Source organism: Brienomyrus brachyistius, chromosome 16, assembly GCF_023856365.1.
Source record: "Brienomyrus brachyistius isolate T26 chromosome 16, BBRACH_0.4, whole genome shotgun sequence".
Lineage (NCBI taxonomy): Eukaryota > Metazoa > Chordata > Actinopteri > Osteoglossiformes > Mormyridae > Brienomyrus > Brienomyrus brachyistius.
The window spans coordinates 18857023-18870681 of NC_064548.1; the positions used below are offsets into that span (position 1 = coordinate 18857023).

General features: G+C 41.3%; 1 protein-coding gene and 1 long non-coding RNA gene across 3 annotated transcripts in view; one reads left to right on the forward strand and one right to left on the reverse strand.

Annotated features, from left to right (window-relative positions):
• Positions 1-4996: 4996 nt before the first annotated feature.
• On the reverse strand, positions 4997-7550 carry LOC125709694 (uncharacterized). The gene is made up of 4 exons (XR_007382812.1): positions 7397-7550; positions 7100-7157; positions 6790-6875; positions 4997-6690 (listed from the first exon to the last, which is right to left on the reverse strand). It is a non-coding gene; the product is annotated as an uncharacterized LOC125709694 (long non-coding RNA).
• Positions 7551-7724: 174 nt separating this feature from the next.
• LOC125709692 (fibroblast growth factor 14-like) overlaps positions 7725-13659 on the forward strand; it is a 108644-nt gene continuing 102709 nt past the window's right edge. For both annotated transcript variants that reach the window (XM_048978372.1, XM_048978374.1), the window contains exon 1: positions 7725-8509. In XM_048978372.1, the coding sequence (XP_048834329.1) occupies positions 8299-8509 (211 nt within the window). In that variant the 5' untranslated portion in view covers positions 7725-8298. The remainder of the gene's footprint in view (positions 8510-13659) is intronic.

Genomic DNA, 13659 nt, shown 5'->3' on the forward strand with positions numbered 1-13659 from the left:
GGTTTATCTGAGCACACCAGCTTGTCCAGCTGGTGACCTACCCAACTAAACTATCAAGGACCAGTAAGAGCTGGGATATGACCAAATCCAGCTACCATCTAAGACCAGCTAAAACCAACTACCAGCAAATGCTGTTTTCTTTAGCAGGGAGGGGACCCACACAGCAGACTGTTGTGTTTCCCTAATCTGGATCAGCTTCTGAAGTTTATACCATATGTCACAGGATAGTTAGCAAGCAGCCAAGTCCTACTGGAAGACAATAACCCAAAGAAATGAGGTTGTAAGTTCATTCACTGAATTGTTTCTATTAACATGATGACTCTTACATCCCCAGATCTCATCTGTCTATACCAGTGTTTCTGCACATTTTGCTCCCTCCGAGCTTCTAAAACATCCGTACCAGGTATTCGGTGCTCTTGATTGGCTGGGGGCTGTGAGGGAGCAAAAATGTGGATTGTCCGGAGGTCCCTGAGGACAGTTGGGAAAAAAAAACTGACCTATGGAGCTGACAAGGAAAGCAGTGGACTAATCGAGAAAACATATAGCGTTCGCTGGAAGCACTGTAACGTGGTGCTCTGGCAGCAGATCTTAGGTAGTTATGTGCCACTTGGTAATGTGGCTGCTTAATGGCAATAAACATCTCCTATCAGGTGTGTAATTGTCTGCGGTCGGGAACACGGGGGGGTCATACACAGCTCACTGCCCTGCTATGAGAAGCAGGCAGCTTCAGTTATTGAGGGACATCAGATCGTATCAAAGGCCAGTTGTGTCTAAGTTGGCACAAGAATTAAGTTCTTTTACTTCAGTTGGGTGAAGCCAGCAGACACGAATCACAGTTTATGTCACCTGCCAAGGCATGACAATGTCAGAGACCTTCCCCCCCATGAGTGAAGGTCACATCAAAATAGTTTAATGATCTTGGATGGTGACAATATGACAAAGCGATGCAGAGCAGTAATGTAGAATTTCAAAGCGTATGTGGATGTGTGGATATCAAAACCAGGACACGGTATTTAAACAGGGACAAATGAGAAGAGACCACACAAGCCTGCTTTATATATCGCCAACACAAGGTCACATCAGGCGCATTTCCAGAATCAAACAGCTGGTGCACATGGACCCTGAAGAGAGAGAGTTGTCCTCTCGGATTAAGTATCCTTTATTGCCCATATGCCTTAGATATGTAAACCTTCTTCACAAAGCGAGGCTGCTGACAATTACAGAAGCTAAGCATGTAGATTTGTCTCCTTTTGTCTAGTTTAAAAGTGCTGATGAGAGTCTTACTTAGAACATTTTTGTGTAAGTGCAGAACAAAAAATGACTGGCTATCTCTCTGAACCAGTCAGATGTCTTGGTCCCACCTCTTGGTCCCAGAGCATATTTGTGTAAGTAAAACTCCCACAAGCTTTAAGCGTAGGCTAAGACTTGTGTTGTTCTAACTCTGTGGTTATACAAACTGTAATCTGGGCCAATTCATACCTGTACAATTACAATATTCACACACAGGCAAACACTAAGAATTCAGAGACACCAACTCACAAGAACTGCAATGTCTTTGAACACAATCCTGTCCAGGGTGTGTCCTGTCATGCACTGTGATATCTGGCACAACATCCAAGCTCGCATCAACCCTGTTTTGGATAAATGGTTGTGGAAGAGAGGGATGGATAGATATTACAAGAAAAGTATAATATGGGTCAGCTGTGTAAATTAAAACCAAGGAGGCAGATCTGCATGCATACTAATGATTAGCACCTAAGGGTGCAATAGATCTATTACCTATTTGATGGTAATGTATGCAGGCATCAGCAATTCAATGCAAAGTAAAAGATGCATCCCGGCTGCATCTACAGTTTTACATATTGACCAGTTTGGATAGAGATTCATTAGTGAGGTTGGGTTTAGTGCTTGTAATTGGATTGGGGTCATATATCAGCTAGTCAGCATCCATTTAATGACCAGATATAATTAAAACAGAAAATCCACCATAAATTTCATTTATTCAGCTGTGCAGCTGTTAAAACACTGCATGCCAACTCTAATATGGAGGCTTTTAAATACATTTTAATATATAAATATTTCCATTAGTCTAGGTGTACTACCATTTTAATGTGGTTGATTAACCAACAATTTGCAACCAACCCATGCAAGGTAAACTATGACGATATTAAAGAAAGAAATTAATTTAAAAAGAAACTGAGGCTTCGTGTTTTATTACTGTTTAAAAATAGTGCAGTGTGTATTTTGTCTGCAGTTTGCATGTGTGATTGTGTGAGTGTCCGTGGAGGAAATGAAAATTAAGCATTTTTATTGTTTTTATCTTCCTTCTGTGTTTTGAATTCATCACGATTTTTATGGATTTTAAAAACTGGAATAGATTCTGCTGGCATTTCAATTTTAATAAAGCGTTCATAAATACTTTGGGAATAACGTTGCAATATTATAGGATGTTCAAGTGTAATGCCTATAAATATACTAGTACAATTATTGATGAGCTTACGAAGGCACAAGAATAATTAAAACTAGCTTAAAATATTTTAAAAACCATAGAAATACGTGTACTCTCATCCCCGCTTTCATTACGATATTTTTATTTAGGCAGATAAAAGATGACTAAGTTATTTTGTTAATCTCATTGGGAGATTTTAGACAGAAGTAATCAGCAGGCTAACGCAATTCAGCTGAATATCTCGTTTTTAACAGCATGTAATCTACTGATTCTGCTGCCTGTAAACATCGTTTCATATATTGTAATAATATAACATGGTGATGTACAAAAACAATGCCCTTAACTGTAGTGAAATACTACAATTGTAAAAAATATTGTTGACCATGTGATCATTCCCCCAATACCAAATACTGATCATCCTAGTCTTTAATTAAGCTTTGGAATAACTTTTGGCAAAAATATTGCCACATTACCAGCATATGAGGGTACACTAGCTCTGCTGATACACAAACAGCAGATCACTGCTTTTCACCTCATCCAACTGAAATTCAGATCCCAGTGACCAAAGGTTAATTAAACAATTTACTTTGGTGTTGTAATTACGTTGCTTCTGTAACTTATTTTCTGCCACCTGATCCATCCTTATTGTTCCGTGTTATTTACGCTCCTCATTTCTCCGCTCCCATTAAGACCAGTAGGGATGGGATCCCGTTGCAGTGAACCATGCTGTGAAACCAGCGGTTCAGCTCCTCCCCTCCCCGCTGCTTTGTTCTGTTCTGTTTGTTTATATGCCTGTGAGAATGGTGAATGGATCGAATAACTGATCAATACCAGGGATTCCCATCGCCGATGTACCGGGCCGAGGACCACTGGGGGTTTTGCGACAGGGCAAATTTCCAAATTATACATTTGCACATTTTGACAACTTTTTTTAAGGAAAAATGAGAAAACAGATTAATCACCCCCCCCCCCCCTTACCAGTCCATGACATTCTTGTATAATGTAAACATCACACGATTGGGGACCCCTAACCTACAGATTCACTCTTTTTGCTCTTTCTGTGATAAGTCTCCAAGGGAAATATGGGAAATAATGAATGGTGTTTTCTTTCCATGAGCCCATTACTCTACTTGACTTGTTAGTCCTTGATCTACGTGGTGATGTGTTCAACTGCCATTTGAAAAGACCTTTCTTTATGTGAAAATCATTTCTACCTGACAAACACAGCTGTTGTTCATAAGCAGACATTCACATACCTTATTCCGATAGAAAGATGTAGGCTTCCAGTACGGATACCTGCTTGGCTCCTCATGTTGAAGTGAAATTCAATACACACACTATTTCACTGTAAAACAGACATAGATGTGGGCTGGTGAATGAGCGATCATTGAAATGAATTTCTAATAAACACAACATTGTCATCTGCTGTCCTGTGCATACCACGCACATTATGATTACTTAACACAGCTGAAATCACAAGCAATTACCTTATTTAAAAAGCATTCTGACAGTAATTTTATATAACAAAGCGGCACTTGTGGTGCTGACCTTCCAGCAGTGATTAAATGGAATCTCTTCCAGAGTGGGAGAATGTCATCTCTGATGCATTAAAGGCCTTTAGTTATACATTGTTTGCTAAAATGAACATGTCTTGACCCTCATCTTTCTGCTTTGGCTACATATTCCTGGCCTGCAGTGTATGACGTATGTGTTTCACTTACGCATTTTCTCACCACAGAATGTTTTGGTGTAATATTGTATTATTATTGTCCTTAAGACAAACAAGATCCCCCTGCACCGTGATCTGTTTATAAGGGGTTATTGCACTCAGGGACTGACGGTACGAAGACAAAATGCATCATAATTAAAAGTATTTAATAGTATTTTAAGCAATACATCTAGTTTAAAGCACATTTACTTTGCAGATGCTCTTAACTAAAGTGACAAACAATTGAGAGAGTGGGGTCAGCCTGTCCCCGGAGCAACCGGAGTTAAGAATCGTACTCAGGGGACCAATGTTAAAACCATCATGGAGACCATGAGAAGCAGTGACTTTCCAGTCACAGGCACAGAGGTTTAACCCACAGAGCCATGCACCAAGCCCCTTGCTGGTACAGACTTCAGCTAAGTCAGAAGGAAAGTGTAATATTAAGCAGTCGCTGTTCTGCAGGAAGTTTCTCTGGTCAAACGCAGGGTAACCATTTAGCTCTGAAGGCTGACTGTAGATCTCCAAAACAGCAAACAAGCTCTCCCCTTTGGCTCTGGGTGGAAAATGATGCCCTGGGATATGTGAAAATGTACGCGATAAACAGAGTAGTCATGAGCAACGTGATCGCACCCAGCTGCCTTCTGGGAGGCAGATCTGAAAAACAGGGGAGAGGGTGCTGCTGGATCTCCCAGCGTGAGTCACGGCAGGACGCCCTGTGTCCTAAACCGGGGATCTGCCGGGGACCGCAGTGTCTGTAATAAAACGGTTGACAGCTCTATTTCATGCTAAAATCTTAATAATAAACCATAAATATTACACGAGCTTCCAATCAAACTTTTTGAAATTCCTCCACAAATTCATTTTCAATACTGATATCATCCGTTACGTTTGCTTTCCACTTCAGCAGTGCTATATTTGACGGCTGAGTGTACCAGGCTTGACTTTTATTAGCTTACTGACCACTTTGAAGTTCAAACTCTACAGAGGGCCTGAATTCACGATTCCGGTGTGGGTCTGATATATAAAAGACTGAACAAAGACTCACTATAGTGACAGACATGAAACACATCCAGTTTCAAGCCAGGCTGCCACCAGTCAAGAAAAAATATCATGACTGTGAAAAGGACCGGGGGGCTTTGCATGAATCAATTCACATAGAGGCATTTATGATATACTTTATGTGTAATTTGGTTTATGCAACCTTCTTAACAGATGCACAGACATAAAATGCCATTAATCATTCTCATACATATTAAAGATAACTGATCTGCTGAACTTGAGAACAACTGCAGATGCTGTGGTTTCACTGACAGCCCATACAATAGGTCTCCAGGAAAGCTAGTAAACATCTACTTATACACATTCATGATGGGTTCTGTTTGCTTTGGGGCACTTTGGTGAGTACTTATTGAATTGTATCATTCAAATCCTGGCATAGTTTTGTCTCGACGTAGAACAGCTAAAGCGTCTTTCCCTGCCCACATTTTTATACATTTTTGAGACTCGACACTGCAGACTGCTTCACTGTTATTAACTGAGTGATGAAATCCAGAGATTTCATTTTAAGTGACACCAAACGGTGTCACCTTTACGCCAAGATAAGCTGGTAGTTCACGGGGCACGTGTTTCACTGCTCTGTGTACATTTCGGCACGCAGCGCACACAGTCACCAGTGCCAGTGCACTGATCATACTGAAAAACTGGACAGATTAATATTTCTACTGTATATTTCAGTGACCAGATAGAATTGTTTGTGGTGCATCGCCACACTTTTCACATATCAAAAAAGTGACAATGTACTACAGTATATCTGTCAGGTTATTTCAGGTGATTCTTTAATTGGATTTGCATCAATAAGCTTTTTCATTCCCACTTTTCAAATCTTTGCCAAAAAATAAATGATAAAAACATCTGTTTTCTTATGCAGAGATATATACAGGTATCCTTTTAATTGACAAAAAAATGGAACAGCTGCCTGTAGTCTGATTTAATACGAATTTAAGTTAATTTTAGACCAAACTTGTATGTATAGGAAACATGGAGACAGGTGCTGGGTCTCCCTCAGTATGACTGGCTGAAGATGGGTGGTGGTGGTGGGGGGAGCAGGCAAGCAAGTCCATCCATCTCTCCATTCAGTTTCAGTAATGGCATATCCTTCCTGTTCAGGGTCATGGGGGGTCTGGAGCTTATGGGCACAAGGGAACAACACAGGATGGGGCGCCAACCCATTGCAGAGCACACGCACACACACACACACACACACACACACACACACACACACACACACACACACACACACACACACACACCTATGGCAGCTCCAATTAGCCTCAGCATGATTTTAGACTGTGGTGGTAGAAGGGGCGGGGTGTAACTGTAGTATCTGGAGGAATCCCCATGACAACATGGGGAGAACATGCAAACTCTGCACATGTGGAGCCATTGGTGGAAACATGAACCCTGATCTCAGAAGTGTGAGGCAACAGTGCCAACCACTGCACCACCGTTCCACCCCTGGGGGAGGGAGGGGGACCTTTAAAAAAAAAAAAACGATCGATTGTAACTATGTATGTGTTTCTGGACAAAATAAATATTTATCATTATATGCTAAGCAAACAAACTTTCTTCTTACCCGCAAGGTACAGTTTTCAGTGCTACTTCCGCTTTTCAGTTCAGTGGCTTACAATCTGCGGCTTCACTCTAAACAGCGGAATGCAGCTACTCAACCCAACACAACAGAACATTCCCATCAAGGTCAGGACAGATATGGCAATGTTTTACGATGACGGTTATTATTATTTATGACCGCAGATGACAGCACCGGTTAGTGTGTTAGTAATGCTGCGTGTGAAATTAATATCAAAACCTCCCACATCGAATATGACAACGATCAATTCCTGGATGAAAACGACCTTAAACAGAAGACATGGTAGTTAGCTTACCTAGTGGAGAACGATGATGCTGAAACGTCCACAACTTGAATTAATCGACACCTGTATGCTAAGTCCCAGTTTACAGTTTTTAATGTTCAGTTTACTTATATACAAAGACATTAAAAACCAATTCACTGGCGAAATAGGCGCATGCATGCATGACAGGTGAGTAATGGGCCAGTTAACAAATGAATTGATCGAATAATGCTGCATTGACAGAATATTTACTAAGTAAAGTATAAAAAAAATCGAGTGGCTGAACTTGATTATTTTTGTGATAGCTTATATTTTTTATTATTATTTTACCTTAGTAGATGACTAGTTCGCTGTTGCCTTTCAGCAAGCACGGTGCATAATCGCAGAGGAAGAAGAGCACGCGTCTTGCCAGTTCCCCACATTCATTCATTCATTGATTCATTCATTCATTCGATCTGTGGCTGAAGACTTAGCATTTCTTTCCTGGAATGCAGGAGGGGGGGATAAAGCGGTGTGTGACGGTGCTGAGACGGCGTATTTACGTAATAGACAGTCAATCTTTCAGTGCAACCCCTCCTCCTCTCCATCTACTTTCTATCACATTCAATGCGAAGCCAAATCCATGCAATCCCCCCCCCCCCCCCTTCGCGAAGGCACCACACTTTAGAAAGAGGCAGCGATGTCCGCCCTGCATCCTTTTTTTAAAATACAGACATAAAGCCAACCGAATGGATAACGCAGGATAAATCCACACACGTTCAAAGGGGGATACTAAGCACTGAACTAGCGAGTGTTGCTTAACAATGAAGAGAGTTTATTTGGAAATTGAGCTCGGCTGTGAGGTTTAATGTGACCACAGTAGATTCGGGTAGCCCGTGTTTTGTTTTGTTAGGGCCACCGTTACGGTCTTTGCCTGCTATACATCCTCTCTTGGCTTTTGATGGTTTGCAGATCCACCCTTCTTCAGAGTGGTGAACTAACAGGCAATGTTCTTTTCTTCGGAAATGCGCCGTGTTCTACCGTTCTTACATTAGTTCTGTTCGCCTGATGCCTATGCTTCCTCTTGTGCTATACGGACAATTTATATAGTATATTTTTTAATACTGACAACCCGGGTTGTGTCATTATTTATACATATATAGCTGGCAGAATAACCTTAATTCAGAAGTCTCACGAAATATTTTACCACGTGAACGAAAACGCCGAAGACTGGGATATTAGCTATTTTTTCTATGGTTCAATTGGTAGCCCTGTCCTGGAGAACTGATTCAATTGTATTATTATTATGCAACCGCAAGGATCTCTTCTTTATCACGGTGCCTAAGCTGCTGGATTGCTCTTCGTCCAAATCAATGTGGTTTCTGTGGAGAATTTTCAGCAAAGGATCGCATATGCTGCAGTGTCTTTGTGGCAAGAGTCTCAAGAAAAACAAGAACCCAAGTGGTAAGCCATTGTGCGTTGGTTTGTATGTGAGTCTGCACTCGTGTGGATTGTTTATAGTGATGGTTTTGAGATCTGCGGTGATATTTGTGCAGCAAGTGAATGCAGGGGGACGGCGAACAAGTTACCCTGTTGAACCGACGTGGCGAGTCGGGCAGCTTGCAAGCCTGAAGCCGACTGGAAAAAAGCCCCGCGGCACTACAAGCGGGGTGATAGAAGTACTGAGACTTATCAGAAAAGTTTGAGGAACCTCGGCATTAGTATATCACTTTTTATCGTAATTAAGATGTTGTGCAGCGGAGCCTCTTATTGCACCGTGTTTTGTGTCGTTCTCACTAAACAGATTTTAACCCCGCGTTGCTGCAGCACCGTTTCCCCTGCAACACCCATCATTTTCATCAATTCTCGTTTTTGAGACATGCATTCATGTTTTTTGCCCATATTAATGGGGGGTTCTTGCAAATACGAGGCAAGTTTTAATGCGTTTTTCTAATTGGTTTCGTTCAGACATCCCAAAAAATCTGTGCACAAATCTTCCAGATACCATTAAATTCACTTTGTAAGCATCTATATTTATTTCGCAGTGCATAGAACTACGGCGTCATTGTGTCTTTAATTTACATCTTACATCTGCAATCAAAGCCGGGCTCGTCGGAATGCGTACAAACTGAAGATTTATAATCTTTTACAGCACAATCCACCTCCACGATTTTTCGCCGTTTCTTCTGAACAGGTCGCTGTTGCGAATGGGGATGTATCAGGTTTTGGATAATTGATTTAATTCTGGTTTCGAGAACCTTAAGTTAACGTGTTTGCCAGCGATCGTGGGGGTAAAAGAGCCCCGCTCCGGCGCTGGCACTGCAGTGTAGTACATCACAGGTTTTTTTTTCTTTACTGCACTGACACCACACGATTGACAAGTCATTTAGCTTGTTTTAGCTGGCCATCCCGCTACAAGTTACACCACAAGTTTGCGTAGAGAAAGCGACAACATACAAAATTCCGCATTTGGAGAAATAATGGTCGGATGGATGGGGAGAGGGGGGCGACGTGCCGATTGAGGGCTACGGTGTGGATGTCTAGGACCTCCCCTTACAAGAAATGTGCTGCAGCAAAACAACTTCAAGAAGTAGCACTCGGGGGACCCCCAAACTAGTTATATGCAATGTATAAAGACACCGCTGCTGTTACTGCAGACCGCTCACACTCTTGACTTTAGGACATTACCAGGTAGTGTCTTAACATCACATGCAATATAGCCTGTGCCAGATTTGCAAGATCCTGCGGTTGAGGAAATCTGCGCTATGGATGCGGTGGTGTGTTGAGTGGAAACTGCCTTTACTTTTACAGTTGGTAGGCGCGTTATTAAAACACACCATTGACCGGCCTTTGAAGTATAATTAGCGTGATCACAGTCACGTTTCTATGAAAAAAAATACGGTAATACATTTCCCTTCAAACGGAGGATTTCTTAGCCACACTAGACGTCTATAAAGTTATCAATGCACCCAAGACCTTGAGTCTGCACGGCCTTTTCCAAAGAAAATGACAAGCTTTAACGTAAATATTTACCTTTCTTCACTTGTGGCATTTATGACCTGTTCTGTGAATAAAGCCTCTACAGCTGTACTGAATATATATTTTGCAGAAGTGGAATTCTTAATTGGGAAGTACAGCAATTACAGCGAATAACTGAAAAAAAAGTTAGGTTAGGATTATTTGGGAACTGTTATTAATTATTTAATTTACAACATAAATGTTTACTAAAAATGAAGATCTGTAGGTGACGTCCTCTGTCCCATCTACGCCATTTCCCCCAGTAAGATCTGACGTGCATAGCCTCTGTCAATAACTTTTTTCTTCCTGAATTATCATCTTCCATAGTTGAGGAAGTACCTTCTGCTCCAGCAGATGGCAGTTTCTGATTTGTTGCCTAACATTTTGTCTGGCAGGGGTACATTCATGTAGTCGGCAGTTAAGGGTGCCTTGGTGAAACGGCATGAGTATGGCCCGTGTATGAGGTGCTTCCGGTCAGCAGAGATGATAACCAGTGTAAGGGAGCGTCACAAATTTCAATACTCTTCTGCTTGCAAATAATACTCTGTGCTGCTAAATGATGGTTACCTCTGAGGGTTTAAAGGAGCAGCATGCTGGATAACAGGAGATCAATACTATCAATGCTGAAGATTATTTCATTTAGTTATTCTCCTTTATCCTGAGCGTACAGTAATGATGCAAGAAGAGTGTTAAGTTTTGATTCACAAATGGTTAATCTTTTGAAGCATGTCTGCTTGTGACTGTGATGAAGTGCGTTGAATGGTACCTGTATGTTTCTTCCATTTGTCAAAAAGAGTTTTGCTGGTGGGTGCTGGTTCACACTGGGATTTGGACGCTAAAATCATATTTACACCCCACTTTTCGATTAAACACGGGTGACAGTGCCTCTGTCATTTCATGACGGTTTGCTCCCTTTGCTTGGTTTACGTTTAGAGCCATCTCTCTCTCTCTCTCTCTCTCTCTCTCTCTCTCTCATCCAGTCTGGTAGGGTCTGTCTGACTTTTCTGCATATTGCAGTTTTGTAAGTGAGATTTCGGTCCCTTGTATTTTTGTACACTTATCATAGGCATACCTGGCCCCCAGGAGGAGGTGTGTCCCAGGTTATCTTAGAATGGAGAGTCAGGTGACCAGGTTGATTCCTATCGTTCACTCCATATGTATAAACCTCCATCATACCGTTTTACTTTGTTCCCCTAACCCAGATACCGTTTACACCATTCCCCAGACCTCTCACTTCCTGCCCCCCGGGGCATTACCCTGCTCTCCCTTTGTTTATCTCTGTCCTTCCCCTTGTTTTTCTCTCTGTCTCCCCATCAAAGAGGCCAGCACATTCTTCACCTTTCTGTGGTATTAATCCAGCTGTACCCTCTCTGAGACCGACACTGAAAATAGAATTTTTGTTAATTTATTTCTCTCGCATCTCCAGCTCTTGTGGTTCTGTTTGCTGTGTAAATCAGATATCTCTTTGCATATTCTTCCCATATATTATACCTAAACAACTATAATAAGTTGTAGGAGAACATGGCGTGTTGCTTGAAATTTTGATGCAAGTGTTGCTTTGTTGGTACAAACTATGCCGTGAAGATGTTTCTGCTGTTAACACCTTTAAATGGCTTCTGTGGTTTGGGAGGGCAGTTTTCGCCTGAATAAAACCCCCCACTGATACAAAATGTGTTGCATTATTAATCTATTTTGACTTTGTTTTTCTTTGTTTTTAGTTAACTGCCATGCATGACCTAGGAATCTGTGCTGACTGTCAGCATAAGGCTTTAAATGCTTTTATCGTTATATTTTTAAGACCTTCGATCATTAAATAAAGGAAGGTATGAGATTTGGAGTTCATCTCGAAAACCTCTCCAAAAGCACGGCAGGTGCTGAATGCAAACCTCTTTGAGTTCGTGGGAGTTTCATGTTTTTTTAAGCCCACGTGCATTGTGGGAATTTATGCGCTGCCATGCGAAGGTTCAGCAGCTGCCAATCGGTTGTCTCGTAGCTTCTAATTTTTTTTTCCAAATTTGGAAAGATCACTGGGATGTCTGCAAGCAGCAGCTTAATGTTTGGAGATGTATGTAAATATATGTGAAACATAGAAGTATATAAGCAAGTGTTTCTGTGCGCAAGGACACTGTCCAGATGGTTGATGCCTTGTGATGTTGCACAGGGCTGTACTAAAAGAGATACAAGGGGAATTATTTGGCCTTTTTACAGCAGTAGGCTACCTCAAAACTTTAAATGCATTTTTGGCTAGACGTGATCTACTTTCCCTGTGTTTTATATTTTTAAATATTTATTTATATATGCAAATTAATCCCAGTATTTAACTGATAGTAACCTTAGGCATACATATGTAACTCTATATATTTTCTTCTTATCTAAGCTGCAGGAGTCATAAAGTATAATCGTGTGAATGGATAAAATGTTCTTATGCAGTATTTGTAAATAGCTAACATGCTATTGACTGTTGTCCCATCACTGTTTTGTCTCACCCATTATGGTGATGCAGCTGAATAATTAGACGTCATCTGCTGAGAATTGGCCAGTCTTGCTTTAACAACAATGCCAGCAGTCCATTAGACTACAAAGCGTGTTTGTGTTCTTCCCAGTGACAGTGCGGAAGGAGGCCGCTCCACGCCGGCAGATGGGCAGTTGTTAAATTCAGCTACGACAGAAGTAGTTAGCACTAGCGCGCCAACACTTTCATAAACCGGGTGAATTTAAATCACCGTCCACAGGGAGCGAATTACAGTCTAAGTGATCCAAACATAATCCACTGTGTGCTTTTAACACGAATGTATCCCACTTTTGATATCTTGGCTAACCTACTTTGATGCCTGATAGTTATTATTATTATTTTTTTTTACCTTTTTTTGTGAATAATTTGAAATGTTATGCACTTACAGTAAGATGATTGTCAGACTCTCAGATGTGTTCATTAAATGATGGCATTATATTAAGGCAATTCAGAATCTTGCCCAAATGTAGCCTCTAAACGTATCTCCTGAAACTTCGGAGGTGGACGATGGAGCCAATCTCTGTGGCCTAGTGGCTTGCATGACATGTGTAGTAAGAAGGATTCTCACAGTGAGGAATTACTCGCTTATTGATGGTTTTTCTGTATAAATGGGTTCCTGTGCTGGATATTTTGGTGCGGTTGTTACAAAGTACTCCAACTATGATTGCATGTTCGATATAGAGTTTTAGCTGATATTCCTCAGTGCTTTGACCTGAGTATTGGTAAAAGTAGGGATCAATAATGTGTGTAGACAACGCTGTACATCTTCACCAGTGTCAAACTAATGACAGCATTCATGGCCGATGATCAGTCTATTTTTGTGCTCCTTCTGCATGGCAAAGTCACAGCAACATGCAAAACCCCACGCCGAGGAAGTAATAGACGGGCAGGAATTAACTCTCCTTAACGTGGGCTTGAAAAAGTGAAGCCTCTGCTCAGAATGATAGAAGACATTCTTGACTGTAACACAAAGATTGCTTCCAATGCCGATGAGTGTCCAAATGGCAGAGAGGTAGTTCTTGTGATGATACATTTAGTACCGAACCAGGGGGAACTGTGCACACACTGAGTCATAGGTGTCTTC